General features: G+C 27.8%; 1 protein-coding gene and 1 long non-coding RNA gene across 3 annotated transcripts; both read right to left on the bottom strand.

The window, feature by feature from the left end:
* Positions 1–9,973, bottom strand: LOC147817084 (uncharacterized). The gene is made up of 4 exons (XR_015430227.1): positions 9,844–9,973; positions 3,388–3,470; positions 1,934–2,049; positions 1–1,318 (listed from the first exon to the last, which is right to left on the bottom strand). It is a non-coding gene; the product is annotated as an uncharacterized LOC147817084 (long non-coding RNA).
* On the bottom strand, positions 9,132–25,808 carry LOC147817083 (recombining binding protein suppressor of hairless-like). 2 transcript variants are annotated; one of them, XM_087154521.1, is made up of 6 exons: positions 25,625–25,808; positions 24,403–24,515; positions 22,703–22,843; positions 20,302–20,457; positions 12,239–12,385; positions 9,132–10,038 (listed from the first exon to the last, which is right to left on the bottom strand). In XM_087154521.1, exons 1-6 carry the CDS (start codon positions 25,725–25,727, stop codon positions 10,027–10,029), a joined length of 672 nt encoding a protein of 223 aa, XP_087010647.1. In that variant the 5' UTR covers positions 25,728–25,808; the 3' UTR covers positions 9,132–10,026. The 2 variants fall into 2 exon arrangements, with proteins under 2 accessions (XP_087010647.1, XP_087010650.1); XM_087154524.1 differs by having other exon boundaries at positions 12,287–12,385; positions 25,625–25,805.

Here is a 25,808-nt window from a genome sequence, read left to right as displayed (position 1 = left end):
TGTTTTTCTAAGCATTTATTTCGTGAAAGATAAGAGATACATTAGGTAACATACTAAATAAGCTGAATAAAATAAACAAATCACAAATTTGCTCATTTTTAAATGAGAAAATAAATTTTGCTGCACATATTTAAGCAGAATTATTTCAATAACTCCAAAAAAAAAAAAAAAAAAAACTCCAGGAATTATTTCAATACTCAGACAAGACTAATTCACGACAGACAAGGTTGTCTCAGCAAGCTCCGCCAATAATCTCTATTAGACCTTGTGGTCTATCAGTCATTGTCCCTAAATATTTCTTATGGTCTACCTTTACACAAACCATCCATCTTGAGTAAGGAATTCCTATTTTATGAACACCCTATACACTTGTAAAGAACCTTTTTTTTATTTTAAAAAAAAAACAAGATTATCACATTTAAAAGCTGTCCAAGCAATCTGATATGGCACTTATTTCATTACAGGGTAGCTTAATTATTAAAAAAAAAAAAGGAAAATCTGAACTTACTTTATAACAACTTTTTTAAGACCGTGTTAAGATTATTTCTTTTTAACATTGCAATTTATAAGTTGAAAATATATTTCCTAAATCAAAATTTAATGTGATTTTGGAAATGGTGCTTTAAAACTGGGAGTAAATCATGAAATTAAAGCAAATTAGTTTTTTATCTTAAATTAAGCTATCAATGCTTCCAAGAATAAATTTTCTGGTGAAAAGGCTAATCCCAACGCAAGTGAACAATGGAAATTTAATGATAAGCAACATCATGAAATGATATTGCAGAATTACAAATTTTGAAAGTTGGTTCGAGTGAATATTTTGAGTAGCTTACATTCGTCAATAAAAATATAATACAGGGTTAAAGAAAACATAGAATCACTCAAATAAAATAGGACAAAGTATGCAAAATTTCTTATTAATTAATTTCATTTCGGAAAAAAATATGGTGACTGAAGGTAAGAAATGCTAAAATTAAAATGGGGGACTTAGGAAGCATTTATAGGCTACAAAGAATACAAATTTAAAATAAAATACATAAAACTTAATTTATGATCTTAGAAAACAAATATTTTATTGCTAGCTATAAGTAGGCTTGTAAAATAAAAGCATTATTTACAAAAAAGAAGTAATTCACATTCTTTGACATAAAATTGAATTCATTTTCTTACGAAAAATCAAACTAGAATAAACTTAATTGTAAAAGATTAGCCAAGGGTCTCAATTCTTGTTTCCGAAACGTGTGGCAATGCCTTTCCGTGGGGAAATGTATGGAATTAAGTTGCTGGACGTCTTTTTCTGTGTTCCATATACTTCTCTCTAAAAATAAATTAAGCCTTGTTATATAAACAAAAATATTTTATCGTAAAAATGAATTAAACTACTCAATTAAAAGAAAAATATAGAATTTAAATATTCACTCTATTAAAAGGAAGCATTAAATCGAACAAATATTAAAATATACGAGAGCTTGTTTACTTATAGAATTAAAATTTTTTAAGAAAATAACTAAGTAACAAAAAAATTATGAAAAAAGTAAGCTTTAATAAAATAAATAATAGGCTAAATTTTTAAAATTTCTCAATATAAAAATCATTATAAATTCTTAAGTAATAGAATGATATTTTAAAAAACTTTTTTTTAAGAAAAGAAATTTAAGCATCTCCAATTCAGATTTTAAAAAAAAAATAAGTATGCTTTATCAAAATTAAATGAATAAAAAGGATCATCATTACGAAAAAAAATTTCTTTAAAAAGTAAAAATTGAAAGTCTTAAACATAGGACAAGATAAAAATAATTTGCTTAAATCATTTGTTTATACCTTGCTTGCCTATGTAACAAATAGAATACTTCAGTTATTTCTGAGTATGCCATGAAAAAAATATATCATTGAAAAAAATTATATGTTTAATTCTGTGTAAAATAATAATAACCTAGTTAAGTTCTAATTCTGTTGTTGTTTTCGTGTCCATGGATCTTCAGATAACATCAAAGGTCTGGACTAATGTGGCGGCTAGCTTTGGCGCCTATTGACAAGTTCTAGTTCTTCCTAGTTTATTAAAAATGAAATGTAATGGAGATTGAAGTTCGAATAAAACATTTCATAGAGATATTAAAAATTATGTATAGTACTATGTGACAGGGAAAAAAATGCTATTGAAATAAAATAATCAAAAAATAATGCAACCAAACAAAAAAGCTAAATGTAATTTTTTATTGTATTATTTAATAGCAAAATTTAAATACCTTCTGATACCTCATAAATTTATTATTGCAATGCCTTTTACTGCAAGTTATTTTTACAATGTGTAAAGTAAAAGAATCCTATATGAAAACTTGAAGTTGTCAAAAATTTCAATATTCTTTAATGTTACTAAATACATACTTCATCTTTTTTTTTATTAAAACAAGAACACTTTTAAAAATAAATTTTTATAGAAACTAGTATCTGCAGCAAATAGCTGATCTGATAAACTAAACATTTTAAAATCTAAAAAATATAATTGCAACAATAAAGTCAGAAAATCCATCAAAAGTTAAGACCCCATAATGTTAGTTCTTGAAAATTTTGTTTACATATATCATGAAAAATGATTATACGAATTGAAAAATTATAGTACATTATAAAACTTATTTATCCAAAAATGTTATGATGGCTAGATACAAAATATAATTTTTCATTATTTAATCTACTAATGATTAATAAAATTGCGAATTAGATTACTAAAAAATGTTTGTATGCCTAAAAGTGAACAATATTGAATGACTAAATAAAAATAATAAACAATACAGATTTAAATTTTATGGAGAATTAAAAAAACACATTTTCTCAAGCAAAATATAGCACGTTTTTCTTTCAATAACTCAAAAACAAAAAACATAACTTAACATTTTTTGATAGTTACTAAATTGAATAAATTGGGATAACTGTGTGTAAAATAAGATGTCCCTAGGATTGGGCACTGAGCTTTGGAGCTTTAACTGCCCATAAATTCTTATTATTTCTTCGATTTCTTTTTGAAAACCTCACTTTTAAATAAATTTCCAGTTTCCTGTAAGAACATAAAAATCAGCTAAAATAAGAGGAGCACCAATTTATAACGTCTAATTATACGGCCAATTTTTTATGTTCTTTTGAAAAATAGGAGAAATGGTTATTCTACATTCTATAAATCTTCAAGCAAGTTATTTTTTAATAACTGTTACATTTTGAATAATATAATTATTAATTGAGCATGAATAACTTAGCTGACAATGATTTTTTTTAAACATATTACAGTCAAATCATTAAATTTACAGTAGTATTCTTAATTCAAAGTGATTCGATGATTCACTATGATAAAAATATATATATATGATATATATTGAAGCAAAGCATGCAATTTACCACTAAAATATTTGAGTTGAACTTCATTACATCACACCTTTGGAAAGTGAAATTGTTGCGAGCGTCACACTGGTAATTATATTCTAAAAGAAATATAAGTGTCCATCTTAGATTTAAAAATTAGCTTTATAGTTTGAAGAAAAATTTCATACTTATAATAGAGAACACCAAACTTTTTCAACTGATAAGTTTCATCAATATATTAAAATCAAGCGACTTTCTAAACTATTCAAAAACAAAATCGGTTTAAATTTTTTAGTGAGTATAGTTGACTCTCATTTCTCTGAAGCACCCAAATTTGCTTTGATTCCAAAACAACTGAACCGATTAAACTTTTTGTGACATTACGAACTATGAATTCGGCAACGGATTTAAACTCAAAATTGAGGCCCTCAAGATCTCAGGAATACAAACACGTCCATTGTCGAGCTATAGAAAAAAATAACATTTGAGTGAATCCTAGACATTCATTCTATATACCGTATACTTTCGATAACCTCGTTATGTCAACAAAAAAAAATATTCCTTCTTAGTATTATCATAGCTGCCTACATGAGTAGGAAAAAATCCAGTAGATTTTACGACATAATATAAATTTCATGGTAATTGTTGCATAAAGTACTAAATATTTTACACTCAGAAAATTTTATAGTCACCAACGTAGTAAAACTGCAAAAATTTCCAGATATGATTTACATTAAATGAACTTGAAATATTATGTTTACTCAGAATTTCAAATAGTAAAGTGCATTTAATTCATTAAAGATAGTTAAAAGATTTTATATTTAATGTAAAAGCTTTGAACTGATTTCTTTAAATGAGATTCGCTTCATTATGTATTAGGAATACTTATTTAAGTATTCAAACAATAGTCTGTACAAAAATTCAATAGGGATTTTTTTAGGAAACTTTCTCAATTTTATGTATTTTTCTAAAATGTACAAAAAGAAGAACAATTTTAATGAAACTAGTAGAGCAGGAGAAACTGGCAAAATCCAGTAGAGTTGGTAGATATGCATCACCTATCCACCTAATGTTAATTTGAATTCTTATGTCGAAGAGTTCATTATAAAACCTTGTTATGTGGACTTTTTTTGAAATAAAAAATGAATCACAAGGTAAGCCCATTATTTTCTATCTAGTGCATAATTATTTTGTCTTACATTTAAAAATAAAATTATTATTGGTGTATTAAGACTTTTAGTCAACTATCATAACATCAAAATGTATTAGTAGTTATTCTGATGTTTCGTGACTCTACTTTTTAAAGTCATATTTTAGAATATATTTTTCTACTTTTTAGAACATTTCCTAATTTGCTATCGTGAAAACTCGCTATCTCGAAAATTCTTAAGTGTCCCTTCAACTTTGAGACATCAAGAGTGTACTGTATATAAATGTTAAGCTACTATTTCTTATAAAAAAACATTCTGACTTAAAATTAAAAAAGTATTGTAAGTGCTTACGAACAACAACTGCTAACATTTACTAACTCTACAAGGTGTTCACCAGGTCCCAGGAAAAAAAATTCATGACATCAAAACAAATTTTCGTGACTTCTTATTCACAAAAATTTGCTTACATTTTTTTATAGAAATGATTCAATATGTGTAAATGCTATTGAAAGTATTTAACATTCATGTTATTATTAAAATATAAAAAACAGTAGACATTTTTCGATTGATCATCAACCAAATGTGCTGATGTTTTATTGGATGAAATGCTTCTGGTATGGCATTATACAATATTCAAGTAGACATATGGAATAATACTGTGTTAAATATATTTTTTCAAGTAAAGTTATTTTTTAATGCAAATTGACATTCTGCCCAAGGATAAGTTGGCAGTAAAAATTCAAGTACATTAAAAATAGATTTATATTATTATGTAACAATTACAAAAAATAAGACTTCTTCATAATAAAAATATGTCATGCAAAGACAATTAAAGAAACATTATCTCAGAATAATTTCTTCTAAAATAAAAAAAAATTCTTACAATTATATACATAAAAATGCATTAATTATTATCGCAAATTTAAGCTTTTACGTTATATTTGTGTAGCTTGAATAAAAAGTTTTAAACTTTCTTTCTCAGTTATGGTTTTATTGTCTTTCCTAAAGATTACAGGGTTGCCTCTCAAAACTGGAAAAAAAAAATTCACCGTAGGTATTATACACAATATATTAAGAGGAAACATACAATCATTGTGCTCTTGACTGAGCTATATTAGGCTAGTTTTGATTGCAGGAAAACATACTAAACAGCTTAACATACTAAAAACACATAATGCTGCAGTAAATTAAATAGTTTAGTATAGCAGAGACATCATCCTTAAATATCACATACAATGTGCATTGAGTGGTCAACACTTTTCAAAAGATTAAATTAAGAAAAAAAAATTCCCTGTATTTAAGTTTGTAAGGAAAACCCCAAAATTCCCTGTCATTTCAGATGATTTTCAAATTCTCTTTATTTTCCAGGTTTTCCCCGTGGAGTGGCATTAGGAGAAACAAACACAGATCATTCAGTTTCATTGAAATTAGTATTTATACTGTTATTATTTATCAAATTAATCTGCTCATTAATCGCTTTCTGCTTCTTAAAAAAGTTTAACTTTTTCTTTGAGAATAGTTATCTTGAATTTCCCATGTTAGAACATTAAGTTTCAATTAAACTAAATTTCCACTCTATCTGTTCTTCAAATTCTTGCTGACGAGTTGTAATGATTCTATCGAACGGTTCGTAATGATGCTCTCGAACATCATTCTCATCAACATAATTGGCCAGACAGCCTAAAGTGGGCCAATGCCTTCCTCTGAAGATTTCATTCTAACAACTTTTGATTTATCTTAGAAATCCATTTCGTTTCATTAATTGCAAGAACATTAGACTTCGCCAAATCAGCCCATCTCAACAGCTTCCTTCCCCGGTTTCTTGTTCCAGTGCCTCTTAAAAGCAATATCTTTTTTATTGTATTGTCAATACTCATTCAAATCACAATTCATTCTATTTATTTTTTATTTATTACTTCTACTTATTTCTTAATTATTTTATTTTTTTTTTTTTGTCCTTCATACATTGATGTCATTTTCTCATCGTTTTTTTGCTGCTATCATCATTCATTTAGCTTATTCCACACAGCTTTTCAAATGTTTGTACTTTAAATACGATGCTATATTAACACACAAATTTCGAATTTAAGGTATAACTTTTAACCACTTGGTCAGTAACATGATTACACCATAAATCCACATCGTTTTCTGATCACATTTTTTGGTAGTTGCAGGGCTCAGCGCAGGTCATTGTAGAAGAAGTAGTGAAAAAAGTGACTAAATTTTTAAAAAAATTATAAATAAGGGCTTAATTTAAAACAGTGTTAATATTCAGGCAACATCCGAATAACCTTAAAAATATACATTTTAAAATAAAAAAATTGGTTTAGAAACATTTATTGCTGCAGCTGTTTATTGCTTAAATTTAATGCTACTGAAATTATTTTTTGAAAAAAAAGTTTAACTTTAGCTACTATGGCTTAAACTATTTACTGCTTCCTTGATATAATTTATTATATTAAAGAAGCAGTAAAAGTATACAACAAAAATATTGTTGCTATCATGTTAAGTCAATACACAATTATTGAGATGTGCTTCTCTTCAGGAGTCAAAAAACCATGTGTTTTTAAATACGATGTGAAAAACTGAAAAAACGTTAAATAACTATTATTGCAAAAAAAAACTTTTACAATAGAAATGGCGCAAAACGAATGTGGCAAAAAGTAATTAATAAAATAAAAAATAACAATATCGTCTTAAAAGTATCAAAATTGGAAATGTGTGCGAAAATGGACACATTTAATCATTGTCCTAAGCAAGTTAAATTCGAAATATGCATTTGTAATAACATTGTATAAAAAATGAAATTTTTAAAAAAAAAAAAACAAAAATGGTTGAAAAATTTCTCAGAGGAAAAAAAGCGGAATCACGATAGAAGCAAACTCGTTAATAGCAATTTTTGAATAAATCATTAACAAATTGTCATTACTGAAACCTGAAATTCCAGAGTCGTTACAACATCGCTTTGATCAGAAATATAACATCGTATTAACATGAAATTAAGTGAATGCAAAATTTATCAGAAAACAACATTAATTTAATACGTAATCGCCCTGAATCGAGTGTGTAAAAAAAGTTAACTTTAAGGTGAAAAAGGCAAGTAGTAATAACATCACATTAAAAAACCACGAGAAAAGGGTTGTCGAAATTTAAAAAATTTGCATGAGCGCCTAAAGTAAACACTGGAAATGAAACTATAAGAAATTACGATGAAATCAAACACGTCCAATAATGATTTTCAAATAAATCATTAACAAATAGTTGTGACTGAAATATGCGTAACTTAATAAACATCGTATTAATTAAAATATGAAGATTTAAAAAACCATGTGAAAAAAAGATTTGCAGAATTTTTTCAATCATTTGACTGATAAAACGATTATAAAACCAAGTAAATTTACGGTGAATCAACCTGATATTCTCCAATATAAAATTTGAGTGTCATAACATTGTATAAAAAACAGCACAATTTGAAGAACCACATAGAAAGGACTAAAAAAATTCTGAATAACTATTGACATTAAAAATAATAAAAAAAACATTCAATGGTGTGAAATAACATGCCAAAAAGAGATTACTTGAATTCCCATGATATAATATCTTATTTAAAATGAATGAAATTTTTAAAAAGGGAGAAAAAAAATATAATATAAAAGTAGACATTTTATTTAAGTTTTTTCTTTTGAAGAAAAAATAAGAACTTCTAAACACTTTCAGCGTAAAATAAAAACTTTAACAGTGCTTAATTTCTCTGGTTCAAAATTATGCTAAGCCCATTTAAGGTGCGTATGAGCCCTACAGAAAAAGGAAGTTCAATTCAAGGAGAAATACACAAAATTTCATGTTCTGCAGCTCCACAGCAGATAAGAAAACGAAACTTAAGATAGATGATGACTAAAATCATTCCTCGGTACCATGAATGAATTCTCGTGCATTTCAAGAGGAGTTCATTAGAGAGTGGAAATTGTCTATCTTTCTTCACATATTCAATCCTCCTCTATGCCCCACCCATAGTCCTTCTTTGCTAGAGCAAGAGAATTGTATCATCATGGGTTTAGGAAAATATGAAATCTTTCTTTTGATTGAAATGGAGGGGGGGTGGGATTAAAAAAAAAGTGAGATAAGTGACTAAGCCTTAAAAACAGTGAATAAAAGTTACTATGTTTTAAGAAAGTGACTTGTGAGAAAAGTAACCTCTTTACCTCTCACTATCTTTATCCTCTCTCAGCACACAACTGTTCTAAAAATCACCAATTCCCAAACATCGTATCACATGTTTCTCTAGATAGATTCCTATACTTCCATCTTTATGACAACCAGCATTAAACAAAGCCTTCCTTTTTGTTGGTTTTTGGTTGAAAATCATCATACTTATAACAAATACAAAATACAGGAAATTCAAGTGCACCTAATATTTATCATCTGCATATTTTTAACATTTACGCTTGTACTGTTTGAAAAAAAGAATTTGCAAAAATCAGCAACACTGGGCTAAGCTTAAACAGCATTGCATACTCACACAAAAACAAACAAACAAAGGACATTAAAAAGGAGATGAAAAAACTTTAACAGCCTCAGTGACTACTCAATTTTGTAATAAATCCAATTCACGTTTAATGAATCAAATAATTTTTGTTTCTTCTCATTCACGCCTGGCAAGCCTGTAATGTTTTTGAGTCGTAATAGAAGTAATATCCTTTACACAATTAAAAATAATAATAATGATCTGAAAACAAAAACAATAGCCCCCAGCAGCAAAATTTAACAGAAAATTTAATAATTTACGCTATTAGAGAAAGAAAAAAAAAGAACCTCATATGTCGGCCTCTCACCGTCTACTCTCTTTCCTTCTTAAATAATTAATTCAGTGTGTTGTGACCAACATCACAGATCATTTAACTATTAAAAGTGACATGCTTTGAGCACTCAAAACAAAATGACACCAGACTGAATGAGGAAATGAAACAAAGAAATTAAAAATAAAAGTGAAAGACAAAAAAAAAAATTATGGTCAACAAGAGAAGCAGCAGCGGTGCAGAGACAAAACAGAGCTGGGACTACATCTGATTTATCTAAAGACATAAGCACTAAAACATTTCAACCTTTCTTACCTTATATTTAAAGGTAATGAAGTTTTTCATTATAAAATATATTTTCCAGCTTCAGTTTCTTGAGATTTTAAAAGAAAAGTAGATCAATGTAGGCCGAGTAATAAAGGAACCTGTATACACACGATGAAAATAATACAATCAAAAAAGCAAAAATTTCAAACTCGCAACTTCTCATTTAATTTTGCATAATTGTAAATTTAACATCAAAATAATTAAGATAAGGTAATAACCAGTAACTGGGTCCTCAGCTACCAGGTTGGGAAACTTGGGCGCAAAGCAACAGAATATAAAGTCATACTGTATTTCCAGCATCATCTTTGCCATCGAATTTGTCTCTTGCTTACAAAGTCACTATCAGGCCAACTACCTCAGAAGAAGTAGATAACAATTCATTTTCATCGTTTTTGAATGATTCAAACTCTTGCCTGAAAATTTAAGTGCAACAGTAAATTGTAACAGAATCATAAACACTTACACAGAACATAAAAACGATTATTTTCAGAATGTTTTTCTGAATTTTTAGAACTTTAGAAAATTGTAATTTTTCTTAAGATTCCATGAAAATTGCTTATATAGAGCTACTACTAAAAAATTTTTACTTCAGTAATTTGATCTTTATTTTATTTTTCTTGAAAAAATAAAAAAGGAATTTCACTTTTGTTTCAAATATATCTTTTAGATTCCCTTTACATTTCTCTTGCCTATGATCACAAGAAGTCTCTCATTTGCATGTTAGACTTCTTAAGTAACAACAACACGTGATGGGTAGCTGAAATATCATCTTTAAATATACCATAGATTGGGCTTGAGAGTCTGCAATTTTTAAAAGACAAAAATAAGAAATCAAATTCCCAGTTTGTAAAGAAAATTTTAAAATTCCCTGAATTTTTCAGATTTTCCCTGTGGAGTGGCAACCCTGTTTAACTAATGACATTAGATGAAAAGATTGCACAATCATTTTTATTTTATTTAATAGACCCGAATTTCCGCACTAGAATCAAGAAAAGAGGAGGGTGCATATGAAAACTGGAAACTGTAGTTTTAATATTTTCATCAGTAGAGAAGTGGAATTTTACACTTTACCTTTATATTTTACACATTATACTTCTTAGAAGTAATTGCAAAACATTTTAACTTCTCATTTATAAAACTCATCTACCCAAAACAAAAATTAACTTTAATAATTATTTATTATTTTTAAAATAGTTAATGGGAAATTTTCCAAAAAAAGTAGTAAAAATAATTTTTTTTTAATATATTAAAAGCAAAATCTGCACATACATCACAATTAAACAATAATAAGAAATAGTTACTTGATATTATTTTTTTTTTTTGCTTGAAATATTTATTAGGTAAATGAGTTTTAAATTGTTTTAATTTGAACAAAAATTAGTCCCAAAGATGGTGCACAAAATGTAAAGAGATAAATAAGAGAAAATCTAGCAAAAAAAAAAAAAAAAAGAAACATAACTTAAATTATTTTTTGCACTAACGGAAATTAATTAGCAAAGCATTTTGGTATGTTAATCTTAGGTAAAAGCTAATATTGGCATTTTTTTTTTGCACACATTATTTAACTTGTAACTCAATAGACAATAGGCTAGTTTTTCATTTTGTGATGTAGCAAAGTAGACTGTTAACCAAACTTATAGCCAAAATTGTTAATATTTGTCCCAACTTGGTTCCAAATCAAAATTAAAATCAATTTTGAAGACTGCATCTCCATGTCTCCATATATTTCTTGACACAAAATATCAACAAGTTAAAGCAAATATCTACTTAAATGAAACAGTCAAGAGTCATTAGTGTGTGAGTGCTTCTCGGTGCTCTGTGACCTCTCTACTCATAACAAGGTATACCTACATTGGATACCAGGACGTATGGGCATTCTTGGAACTGAACTGGCTGATGAAGCAGCACTTGCTGGCTCTAGTGTGATTTTCTGGGGCCCTGAATCAGCCTTCGGAATTTCTCCCACATCATTCAGGGCATTCTATATTCAAGCTCTGTGGCAAAATTGCTCATAAACATTAGCACAACTCGGATGGTCAGAAACAAGCTAAAGAGTTGAATTGTGACTGTCCTAGTGTATGTCAAAAAGAGTTTTTTAAGCTAAAGATGAACAGTTTGAGGAAGATCATTGGTCTTCTCACTGGACACTGCACCCTCAGAAAACACCTATACGTAATGGGCATTAAATCTAATCCTCTTTGTCGAGGTTGTCATCTTGAAGAAGAGACTTCATGACATATACTTTGTGATTGTGAGGTCTATTCTGCTCACTTGAGCATTTAAGGCAACATTGCATGAAGGCCTATGAGCTGCAAGACGTTCCTGTCCGGTGTTTGGAGAACTACATTTCAGCTATAAGACTTTCTTGTTAATCATGATTTAGGGATATGGGTACAATATGTCTATGTGTCCTGCTTTTTGGAGCTGCCCAACCTCTAAGTCTAAGAGTGAAGATGCTCCACCCATCACAAGCTGCCTATTTATTATGCCAACATTTCTAAACATGTGAAACAAATCATGTAAAAAATAATTCAGTTATTTTTTAAAAAAAACCATTTTAACTAAATTGAAAAGAAAGATTATTACTTATTGAACAAAATATTGTAAACATACTGTTAAAAAAAGAAATTTATAAATGAATTGGTGGACAACATAGGTTACCTCCTGTATCAGCTTGTAGAACCACAGGAAATGCAGCACTAAAAGGTATTTCAGTGACAAAATTTGGAGCCATTGCTTGAGGCTGAACTGCTGAAAGATCTGAATTGTTAAAAAAAAAATAGATTAAGATAGATTACAGATTAAGATAGATATTAGTATGTGCATATAGCTAATTTTAAAATACCAGATTATAAAATGGACAGAATCAACCTTTTCTGATTTGGTCAACCATTAACAAAAGTTAGAGAACAGTTTTGACCCCTGTGGCAGACTTTTTCCGAGCTATCTGCGACAATTCTCTCTAATAATAATACCTTTCTGAAAGATATTTTTAATAGTAGCAAATACATACGTAATTAATTTAAAGTAATAGAAGCGCTTTCTGTTAACAAAAATAAAAAAATATAAAAAAAAAAGCCTTCATGTATAGCATAGAACAGTATATATAGTTTTTTAATTATAAATCTAGGAATTTTTGTTTTAAATTATAAAAGAATACACACCAGGAATACAATCCTAGTTCTTCACAATGAGCAGCTACTGCAGAAGCATTAGGACAGGAAAGTCATAGAAATTAAGGCTACATAAAGACGCGACCGACAGGGTGATGGTTGCAATAAGGTCAGCATTGCACAATGATGACTGCCTATATTTCCTAGATAAGTTGGTACCCATCGATCTGAAACTGTGTGGGCTTCAAACAACCATCGGGCATCGAACCCTAATTCCTCACAATGACAGATCAGTGTCTTAACCACTGAACAATCATGCCTCTCTAATAAGTTATATAGTGAATATTAATAAGATATAAATTATTTTTTGCAACACACAGAACTTAAAATTTTTTTAACTTAAAATACAGTAAAAAAAGACTAAATTCAATTAAAAATAGAGAGAACGTGTAGAGTCTAATTACTACAGCATAACTATTTAGAAGCAGAAAAGACGCTGAATCCAATAACATTACTTTAATCATGTTATGTTTGATTTCTAAACATAAAATAATGTTAAAATAAGTTTCATTTTAAGCTTAAAATAAATAACCTTGGAAATTTCAGTTTTATCACTCAAACATTAAATAATATACTTATAAAAATTTTGCAAATGATTATAAAAGCTTCTGAGTTATAATTTAACAGATAAATTCAACAAACCTTTAAAATTTCTCAGGATTTTTACAGATATCAACTATTTTTTTTCTTTCATATTATTATCATTTCAACTTATTTTTATATGCTAGTCCAAACCAAATAAATTAGCTTCCTCAGAATTCATAACAATCAAATTAATTTTAATGTTAATAATAATTTAAGATTATTATAAGATTATAATACTATTCATTTATTTATATTATGTATTTATTTAATTTAATATTTACTTTTAATTTTGTTTTTTTAAAATATTTATGCTACAAATTAAATAAACTATTAAATTTAGAAATCTATATCATCAAAATATAAAAGACAAAGACATTGCTATGTAGAAAAAGATTTTATAGAACAAAAATTTTAAAAATTATACTAAATTGCAGATTCAATACATATTGCAGACAGCGATGCTTTACATATTTAATTATACATTCATTTATAACAGCAAAACATTGCAACACTATCTTAAAAATTATTTTTAAATGTTCCTATCACTATGATAACTGTAACTAGAAATTAGTCTTGATATAGAAATAGTTTAAAATAAGTGCTATGATAAAAAAATAGTAAAAAGATTTAGTAGTTAAGCACAATCAGTGCTAACCTTTTCATGTGGGTGCAAATATAAGAAATCTAGATCCTCTGGTGGGCTCTTTCTGAGACTGGGGGATGAATTCAAGAAAGGGAACCACTAATCCCTAGAACAAGTCAAGTGTTGATTGTTAAACATCCCCAAGAGTTTTATTTCTCCCTCTGTTATTCTAAACGCCATTTGATATCTTTTACACCACCGCAGTTAGGGATAATAGAAATACCACTGGGGATGGATTCCAGTTTTTTGTTGACAACTGAAAAAGCGTGGGAAAACTTCTTTGGTTGTTTTATACGATTCAGGGTAAAAAGTTACATTCCGAATGTCACATGTTGACTATTTATAGTTTTTTACAAACATTCAGAATTAGTGCAGTGTGTCACAATTTCCTCATTTTATTGTTTTAAATTCTATAAACAACAAATAATCCTAATCATAGTTCCGAAAAACTATTCATTACGTTAGCTATAAAAAAATTATGCATTAGCACACACACAATCATAATATATATATATACAGTGAACTCTCACTTATGCACCGGTGTAAGGGGCCAAGAGAAAAAAGCGCATAAGTGAAAAACTTCGAAATTCTAAAACGCAACGTAAATTGCAGTGACAATATGAATAAATATGTTTCTAAAGATAAAATGTTAATATTTATACTGTTTTGGTATTTACAATAATTATACAAAGAAAAAAATTAACATAGCTTAAGACAATTTATTTTCTTACAAAATAATCTCAATACATGTTTGTATTTGTTTTTGACAACGTATTTCAAAAACAGTTTTTTCAGTTCATATAAATGTGATAAGGGGGAGTTTCAGAAGCAAAATTAAATTGTAAATAGTCACGAATAGTGTCTAAAGCTTCTAATACTGCTGTGTGAATTGGAGGAACTTTATCATCCACCTCGTTCTCGTCGTCCACAAGTTCTAGTTAGATATAAATGAACAGTTCTTCACAAAAAATTTGAATTTTATGGGAGGGGGTGAAACATCACATGATAAATTTCTAAGAAAAGTACTTGACGTCATAATATGCTGCACAATAAGTTGAATCTCCTCTTATTTACTCATGATGTCCATCTGACTGCAAGTAAATGATTGCGGTCTCTTTCATCTTTCATATTCCAGGTGTCTTCTTTTTCTAGAAAACAGCATGGGAGTAAAAGTAACCTCTGGACAAGAGGAATGGTCATTTTCTTAAAGATGAATGGGCTTTCATTGTTGTTGGTGCAACAGATAAAACACACTATTCAAAATTCTAGAAAGAATGTTCTTCCAGAAACAACAATAATGAAAAGGTCAGAGGGGGAAGAACATTCAATGGGATATAACAACATATATTTCTTTTCATCAGTAACAAGGATTGCTTATTTGCTTCATTTTTAATTTAAAACATTTTTTTAGAAAAAGAAAAAAAATATTTAAAGGATAAAAGAATGAAAATGCTAGCCTAGAATTTCGGTGCATAATTGAAAAATTTATTTTTAGAGCGACGCATAAACGAAGGATGTTTACCATTATTTTCATACCTTATGTACTGGGACCTGTAAAAGTCGTCGTATAAATGAAAAAGGTGCATAAAAGAGGTGGTGCATAAGTGAGAGGTCACTGTAAATATTATATATATATATATATATATATAGGACAAATAAAAAAAGAAAACTATAAATTACAATGTCAATACCTATTTTAAACTACATTAACAATTAAAATCTTTACCATGAAAGTAATTTTATTGAATCTTTTATCTTTCTCAAGTTTGATTTCTATTAAAGGTTATGGAAAAAGTTTTTTTCTCATTCCATCAAATATTTTTCATCATATATTTATTTTAAAATTATTGTAATTGTAGTATGTCATTGTTTTACATTAATACTTTCAAAGTATTATGAAACATTTAAACATTTAAATGTAAAAATATTATTGCACATTTGCAGAATAGTTATAAAAACTTTGTTCTTTGGAATATTGTTTCAACAGGTAACTCGGTTTTTGAAAATTTCAGTTTGGTATTGGTGACGTTATTTAAATCAGTTATTAAAGTGATATCTATTTTTTATAAGCTCTTTGATGCCATATTAAAATGATTGGTTTATTTACATGTTTCTACAAAAAATAAACAAGCTAATGAGGTGCACGCTGATCATAAGCACTCTTTTATTGAGTTAAAAAAACGTCGGAAATTTCGAGGACCAAAGGTAGAAGCTCGGTGTGTATCCATTTTTCATGTAAATAATGGATAGATCTTCCTCTCTTGCATTTTGGGGATTACTATGTTTTAAGTGTGAAATCAGTTCTTCCTGAGAGTTATCATGCAGTGAAATCGGGTCATAATGAGGAAAAACCCTTTTGTTCGCGAGTAAAATTGATTTTTCTTTGAATCAATTTTTATATGCATAAAGAGTTCTTTTACAGTGGTCTTAATGTATTTAATTATAAATATCTATATTATACATAATAAATATCAATATTTTAATTTATAAATATTTGTAGCATTGTTGAAAATTTAATATCTTATCGAAAGATAATAAATCTTAGGAAAGAACATAAATAGTTGTAATGTCATATTTTTGTAGACAGGTCTCTTCAGTCTGAGTTATTAGTGAATGGATTTAAGTCATAGCCGATGGAAAAGAAAATATAGGAAATTTAATCTGATATTAACTCTGCGACTGTATTATTTTATTTCATCTTTTTCATCTATCTATCGACTTATGAAAAATACCGGTCACTTCAATAAATGATAAATACTTTTTCTCTTTAATCATCAGAGTCATTTATTCATTATTGTTATTATTATTGATAATAATAATGAAACAAGAAAGCAAGGTAAATGAGGATAATTTCGCCCTAACTCAATAACGGCTAATTTGAAAGATCCTCTCTTCTTGTTAAGAAAGTAAGTGTTATCAAATAAATTCTTTTTATTTTATAAATTTTTAATATCTCTTAAAAAATTATAAGCTATAATAACTATGTTAATTATTTAAAAATAAACATACAAAAGTTTTTGAATTAATTTTCTAAATAGTATATAATAGTTTAAATAATTCCTTAAAAAAATACTTTATGCGTTAACCGAATTTGAAATTTAAAACACAATTCTTAGCACATTTATCCCATGAACTCTTAGTTAGAATCTAATATGCGTTCTAAATTTCTGACAAAATTTTCTCTTCAACTTCCTTTATGACTTTTTAAAATAGTTCCAAAAAAGTGAAAACTCATAAATATTTCAGTTAATGTGCTTCAAATGCAAATGCTTAGCATGTAACAATCAGGCTCATTTCTTTTATTTTGCTGCAAATTTCATGAAAAGTAAGCACTTTATCGAAACTGCGTAGCATATATAATTTTTTCCCCTTCCATTTTTACATCTTTTTTAAAAAATATAGTCATTCACAATTGACTTCAACTTACTCATGTAATAGATTTGTAGAATTTTATTGTTCAAAAATTTAGCTTCAATCAATCTTATAAAAAGATACAAAACTGAGATATTAAAAGAATTTCTAAGAACTACAGTGTAAAGTCGCGTATCCGGAATCGGTGGGACTTCCAGAAGTCTGTATAATAGATTTTTCCTTATAATAGACCCCCAAGGTAAACAAAGCTTAAAATGATTTAATAAACGATCTGAATCTAAGAAGCAAAAAATAAATAAACGTTATTTTTAAGGGGAACAATGTTTTAGCATTAGAATATCTAAATCAAATATAAAATATTAGAAAAAAAATATTATTGCTGAAAATATGGAAAACAAAAAAATTTAACAGTTATGAAAATATTAATCCGCCATTTTGAACTAGAACGATTCAAGCAGGAAGGGGAAATTCATGTCATTCTGGAACAAAGCTTAAAATGATCTAAATCTAAGAAGCAAAAAATAAATAAACATTATTTTTAAGGGGAATAATGTTTTAGTATTAGAATATCTAATCAATAAAATATGAAATATTAGAAAAAAAATATTATTGCTTAAAATATAGAAAACAAAAAAAAATTGACATATGAAAATAATAATCCACCATTTTTAACTAGAATGATTCAAGCAAGAAAGAGAAATTCCCGCCATTAATTAAAGTGGTAGGTGGAGGAGAAAAATTCATTTCCTCCTTATTTGTGAAAGAAAATAAGTGTAAAGAGGAGATCCTTTAAGTTGAGGATGGGGAAGTAACAAATTATTGTTTTCTCTCCAATCATTGGCTATCAATCAAGCATAAAGGCGGGGCACGCTGATCGGGTTCTCTTTATTTTTTCTTCTATGACTGAAAGAATCTGCTAAAGAGAGAATGTTGCCCCCTTTTTCCCCCCGCCTCCTAAATATTACATGGTATGGGGAAGAACGAATGTTTTGTTTCTCAAGGACGTATATCCTTTTAGACCCATTCAAAATTGACCATTTTGACTCCCCCTCCACCTTAACGCTTGTCCTGTTTACCCTTTTCCACAGTATTTCTTCTTTCAATAAAAAGGTTCCAGGAAATGCCTCTTTTACTAGCCACCTGCATGGGAAAGGAGGGGGAAGGGGACTCAGTTGCGGTCTTTTGAAAACAAATCTCCCTCTTTTTCCTACATTCCAAGGGAGGAGCGTCACTAACGGTCACTCAATGGTCTTGGTAGATCTTCACTTCTCCTTTCTGGTGATTTACGGGTTCGATGCAACAAAAAAAAATGTGTCAAAAGACTTTTTTTCTTCTTTTTTTTATGGAAAGGGGATGATGGAGAGATGTTTGTTTATTTTGATTGTTAAAAAGTGTCCGGGAAATCGACCCTTCCGGGAAAGGGACGTTCGGATATGGGACGTTACACTGTATAACTAAAAGTTAAACTGTGTGTAGAAAGAGGGAAAGAAACATGAAAATTGCCACAAAAGGAAAATGGTTTTCTAAAAAAAGTTAAAAATAGCGTTTATGATTTCAATTTCTTTAACATAAAAAATACACTAGTAATTATAAATTATATATTTATAAATGTGACATTTAAAATATTTTTACATCCTAAAGTATGAATAAATACTCTTGAGTAGTATTAAGTATACATATTTTTCTTCGGAAATGCAGATATTTATTTAAAATCATGTAAGAACATTGTTTTAAAGTGCAGGAATTATAATCAAAAGTTTTAAATTCCAATAACTATACTTATAACATGAATTTAAAACATAACTTAAAAAAAAAGTATTTATTTGAGTTTATATAAAATATATTTCTTTGATATTTTATTTAAATTTGATTTATATTTACTTAAAAGAGTGATTCTGATTATTCTATATTTTTTAAATACAATTGAAAATATTCATCAAATTACATTTGTAATGAAAAAATTAATTTGTTCAAAATATAACTCACAACTAGAACGAAAAAATTTGTACAAAAAAATAGCAACAATTAAACTGACTAGAGAAGACGTAAGAAAATGGCAGACAAACAAATTGAAAATATTCGTCAAATTACATTTGTAATGAAAAAATTAATTTGTTCAAAATATAACTCACAACTAGAACGAAAAAATTTGTACAAAAAAATAGCAACAATTAAACTGACTAGAGAAGACGTAAGAAAACGGCAGACAAACAAAAAAGTACCCGAACTTGGAATAGATGTTTTAAGGTAGGTGAGAAATGTAAAGAAACCCCTTAACTTAAAAAGGTGAGACCTCTCTTAGTGACTAAAACAATAAAACACATCCTGCTGTAACTTGATCCTCTCTCTTAACTGAGGAGATTTTTTCCCCTATTCTTAAACTGAAAGTGTCCCACCACAGGACCCCAAGATCAGATGTGACAACTGCTGTCACAGCCCCCCAGAAAAGGTTAAACTACTCAGTAAACTACCTCAGTAAGTCACTGGTAACTGGCAGTATAAAGAATTATATAATAATACTAAAAATTTTACTATGTTTTAAGCAATTACTGAAAAGTTATTTAAAATTTACTTAAATTTTATTTATTACGAATCTAATTTTAATTTATTTTAATCTGTTAATAGTACGTTTCACATTACTATTCCATAATATGAGCACTTGCACACCTAAGCAGCATTTGTGACCTAATGGGGATTTCCTCCAAAATATGTGTGGTGTTCACTGTATTAACAATAAAGAGAGGACTCCCTGTTATGTTTTTTAATATTTTTGTATAACAAAAACTGGAAGAAAAAAAAGCTATTAAATGAAATTATTTTTATGTAATCTTATCAAGTGTAAATATTACAATAGTCTGAATCAGAATAATAAAAATTAACTATTAGTGATTAGAAATGCTTACTTGAAGACTATGTACAACAGGAACAGGAGTAACAGTGGAGCGAACAGGGCTCATTCCTTCATAAAAAATATATTCTGCTTTATCAGTGCTAATGATTGTCCAAGAAGCCCCATCGTTTATCATCTCCTTGTTAGGCTCTTTAGGACATGGAGTAGCCTAATGAAAATGCAAAATATATTGATTTCAATTTAAACTGAAATATCCTATTTCAATAGTACATTAATCATGAAAGAATAATGTTTTTTATCATCTCATTATTATTATCAGCATCACCTCCTTAACTATCATTAATTTAGGAGAGGAAAGGAGAAATTTTCAAAAAAAAATAAAACAAAATCATCAATACTTAAAGAAAGAAATAGTGCAAAAGTGAATATTAAAGGTATGAACGCCTGCTAACAAATCTTTGCTAAATTTACTCCAAACAGCATAATGTATTACAGTAAAAATTTGTGAATAACACAACTGAAAGTAATGAAAAAGGGCAATGATTAATTTGTGATCTTAGTTTTAATCCATTACTTTAAGCTAGAGCAAAGCACCGTTTATATGTTTCACACTTGTAATTTTTTTTCCATTTATATTATATCATATCATTTTTTTTTCATTCCTAATGTATGTCATATTGAATTATTTTGTTTTTATAATGGAGAGAACTTGAAATACTGGTTATATGTCATTTCTCTCAACAGATTTTCTATTTTTCCCTTTAGGTACATAAATATTTGGTTTAAATTTGACTAACTCTAAGAGGCCACAAAAAAAAATTTCCCTTCAATTTTAGCTGAGTTATGGTCATAAAAAAAGAGTAGGAGTTAAGAATAGAGGATGGTCAATTAAGGATCACTAGATAATTTGCTGGAAAAAAATAACAAATGGGTATCAAGCAGAGCGTCAGTATTTACATAACACTTCACTTTTTGTTGCGGAAAGAACTTCATTCTTAAGTCCCCATATCTCACAACGTTTAGTAATATTCCTACAAATCCAAAAATGACTCAAACACTTAAAGCTATTTCATGTAAAGGATACTTTGTTTTTAATTTTAATAACTACCTCTATTATTTTCTACATCAATAAAAATACGAACAAAATTTAACTATTTTAATTATTAGTAATTACTATTATAATTAATATAATATATAGCTTAATTCTTGTGCACTTTATTTTAATGTAATTAATTTTTTTATTTAATAAAATTAAATTTACTAATTTTTTTATTCAAATTTTATTTAAAGTAAAAAATAAAACAGAGATGAAGAAATAAAGGACACATAGAGACTGTACATAAACTGTCAAGCAAACAAAAAATAATTATTAATTCTAAGATAAGTGATAATAATTTAGAAATTATATATCAAGGTTTTATTATATATCATCTTACATTTTAATTGTATTTATTCTCAGAAGACAAATTGTGTGATTCAGTAATAATTTTATTCCTTTATTTATAACATTTTTACCGATTATAAAGGTAAATGGTACATTTTAAAGCTCCACAGTTACTGAAAATAACAAATTTTATTAATTCTTTCAAATAATTTTTACTGTTTTACTTCTGATTATTATAATCAACTATGTGTAATATAACAGGGTTGCCACCTGTTATATTATACAAAAATTTCCTTAACTTTTCCAGGTATTTCAAGAAAATTTCAATGTAAATCCAGACCATATTTTATGTAAGTCATGCAATTTTTCATCAGAAAATTTCTAATTTCATTAGTAATGTCAAATATAAAATTATGTGTAGATATTAGATCTTGTAAGAAAAAAAAGTATCATTGAACAAGCATGGAAACATGGAAAAGTTTTAATAAAATGTCAAATTTTTATAACAAATAATTATAACAGATGTTAGAATTATTTAAATTGAAACTCAATAACTGATTACTGCTGCTGAAAATTTTGAGTTTTTCCAGGTATGAGAGTTTTCCAAGTTTCTGTAAAAATATGCAATTTTTCCCGACTATTCCCTGCCTTCGAGAGTCAGAATAAAATTCCTTGAGGTTATCCCTGTTCTTCCAGCCCGTGAGAGCCCTGATATACATAACTTTTATATAAATCACTTAATCCTAAAAAAAAGCACGAAAACACGAATTAATTTGGCCTTGTTTTAAACATGTGAGCAAACTAAAAAAATGAATGTGAGAAATTAAAGAAAAAGTACATAAAAATACTGAAAACACCCCTCAAAAATTACAGAATTCAATAAAAATAATGAAATATCACACATCTACTGTTTGCAACGAAGGGGTCAATTAATTACCATTCAAGAGAGTTTACAATTTATTGTGAATAAATTAAATTTGTTAAAAAAATCTAATTAAAGATTTAGTAACTTAATTTTAAAAAAGTCATCATGGATTTTGTTTACGGTTCGTTAAAAAAAATGTGTTACCTGAAACTGTATAATTCTTTCCTGAGATAAACAAAGGTACATTGTTTCAGTATCCTTCATGTAAAAAGCACATTTACGAAGTTGTGAAACTGGATCATCAGCATATAGAAGAGCTGTCTGTTTGTCAACTTTCCTTATTATCTGTAATAAGAATACATATGCATAAGACATATTACAAGAGGGAGATGCATGGACACGCATGCACATTTATATCATTATTTAAAAATACATTATTTATTGCTTATTCTAAATATTTATTGCTTTTTTTAAGTCCAACAAAAATATTACAGCAATAAGGTATTATGTGGTTGAATACAAATTTTTGGAGAATGTTCATTATAATTTAATGAAAAAAAAGCCTGCGTTGGAACAACTGCAGCAAAAGTTTCTGACCTTAATTTTATTTTGGAACAGGTGTAAAATAATTTTGTGGAAAATATAAGTTATGGGGCAGATTGAAGCAGCAATCACATCACTGTAACAAATTTTATTTTTGCAAGTTACAGGGTGGCCACTCAAATCAGGTTTCAAATTTCCCTGATTTTTTCAGGTTTTCCAGGTAAAAATCCTAAAATTTCCAGGTTAATTTGCTTTTTTCCCCTCATAAAGTTTAGCATGGGACCAAGAAAAGTGTCAATATTATAAAGTATTTTATTTAAAATATTATTTTTTTAATGTTATTTTATAATCTTTGACTCATGGGATAGAGTGCTAGTCAGGTCACCTTATGGGAGTGAGGTGACCTGGGAAGGTTCTCTATTCTTTAAGAAACCATGGGAGTTTAACATGGTTATAATGAACCTAATTTTGATGCAAGCGAAGTATTGCTAAGTTGATGGTATTTTAACTGTTTGGCAATAAATTTTCGTCTAAAAGTGGGTATAGCAGTTGGAAAATAATTTTAATTAAGAAAATTAGTAAATAATTTAAATTAGTAAAAATAAGAAAAATCAAAGAAAAAATTCCAGCTTTTCTTTAAAAAAATCCCTGATTTTTCCAGGTTTCTGTCCAAATTTCCCTGATTTTTGCCAGTATAAAAAAATTTCCTGATAATTCCAGGTTTTCAAGGTTCTCCAGGTGGGTGGCCACCTAGAAGTAAGATTGTTACATTCACGAAAATCCAAATTACTTTCAATAAAACTTAAGAAATAAAGAATTCATAAAAATTCAGTTTTGCAACAAACATAAAAAATATTAAAAAGTTCTTTAATTATACCTAAAAGATAAACCTAATATTTTTTAATTAACAGCATGAAAATGTTTTTCCTTAAAAAGAACAAAATTAAAACAATTAATCATATAATGCATTAACATGACACATAATCACCATTTTTCGTAGCTTGAAAACAGAATTTATTGCTTTGAATTTTCTCTTTTCTTCTTTTCAAAAAAATATTAATATATAGTTTAAAAAGAAAACCATTTTTTTTTTGTCATTTAAATATGTTCAAACAACAAAAAAGTCAAAGAAGCCTAATAAGAAAAAAACAATAAAGACAACATTCTGAAAAATACACAAAAACAATATTGCCACTAAAACTACCAAAAGTAATTTTTCTGTTCTGCTTTTCAAAAAGAATAATAATATATAGTTTAAATTTAAAAATAAAACAAAGACAACATTCAGAAAGATACACAAAAGCACTATTGCATATTAAGTTGTTAAATTAAAAGAAAACACAATAAAGTTGAAAAATTACCAGTCTAGGTAATGCCATTCCTGTAACTGAAGAGACTAACTTAACAGTAGAACCATAATGAATGTAACCACCATGAACAGTAAATTCCTCAGACTCTGATTCAGTATCATCCACTACAAAACAAATTCAGCAGTGAGAAAAGAAATTATAACATGTTTTAGATGTAAACAGCTTTACATCTGCTGTAATATAAAATAAAATATTGTACAGCTAACATTCATAATTTTGTGTTGGGAGAATCTTCTCAAACTATCTTTCTTTTTCTTTAATTTTAGGGTTATAGCTTACCACATTTTTGACAAAAGATCACATAAGTTTTAGCTTCTTAAAAAGTAGTTATGTGCATTGTAACTGACTGGCAAAACAGGACACATGGCTGTGGCATTTAACTATTTATTTACCTTTAGTATCTTAGAACAATATATGGGGCTGCCAACTACTAAGCTTTGTGTGGAATATTTTATAGAGTGGTAGACAATCAAAAGAAATTAACAAAAAATTAAAACATTATCATTTAACAATTGAACATACAATTAAAAATTAAAGATTTCAAAATGTTTGGTTATTTATGGTCAAGTTGTAAGAACAAAATTTTACAGAACAAAAGAACAGGAACTAAATGTTTTTTCATATGAGCTATTGAATCATTCAGATGCAGTGGCGTGGAAAATAAGTCAAATTTACTATGCAAAAAGTCACTGATCAAAACAAGAAAAAACTATAAGAAATTTTCCCAAAAAGTGCAGAAAGTTGGCAGCCCAGCAATATAAGTCTATCTTTAAGTGAAAATTAAGTAATAATAATAATAACAACAACTGAATTGATAAGAGCAGTTCAGTGTTATTAAATTTTTATTGCATTTTTTTCTTTCCAAATAATTTAACCAGAGAGGGAAAACCTACAAAAAAAAAAGCATTGTAACATATTAGTAAAGAACAGATAATAAAAATATAATAGATAAAAAAAACTTATCACAAAGTTGATGTTTAGAATTGAAATTGCAATTCCACAATACGTTTTTAACACACATGCACTCGAACTATACTAAATCAGATTAAAAAGCTATTAAATTGATCTCAATATTAAAATAAATAATGATTTCTACAAACAGGCAACATAGCAAATAGATTAGTTGTAAGAAAGATAAATTGTACATGGTAGTTAATAACATTTAATTGAAAAGTAATTGCTGAAAGATAAAACAAAATTTAATCCTACTTACAATCAGCATTTTTTATAGATTGTTTTTTCTTTGAAGGTTTGGAAATAACTTTGATTCTTTTACTATGAAATACACTAATATCTTCACCAGTGCCATAAAACATTTTTACAGAAAGCTTGAAATGTTTTCTTTTGTCAGAATCACTTACGTACAAAGATTTGGCTACTTTGATTTATTACTTTGA

The sequence above is a fragment of the Parasteatoda tepidariorum genome, chromosome 1, assembly GCF_982258835.1.
Source record: "Parasteatoda tepidariorum strain Cologne lab strain chromosome 1, Ptep-v5.0, whole genome shotgun sequence".
NCBI classification, from domain to species: Eukaryota; Metazoa; Arthropoda; class Arachnida; order Araneae; family Theridiidae; genus Parasteatoda; species Parasteatoda tepidariorum.
The sequence above is the reverse complement of the archived record's forward strand: the minus strand, read 5'-3'. Positions and strand labels throughout refer to the sequence as shown.

Excerpts from the sequence above, each read along its gene's own strand:
- LOC147817083 (XM_087154521.1), bottom strand. The coding sequence starts at position 25,727 with ATGTTTTATGGCACTGGTGAAGATATTAGTGTATTTCATAGTAAAAGA. Across the intron at positions 24,516-25,624 it reads ATCTATAAAAAATGCTGATT|TGGATGATACTGAATCAGAG; the intron begins GTAAGTAGGATT and ends TTTGTTTTGTAG. Across the intron at positions 20,458-22,702 it reads AAAGAATTATACAGTTTCAG|GCTACTCCATGTCCTAAAGA; the intron begins GTAACACATTTT and ends CATTTTCATTAG.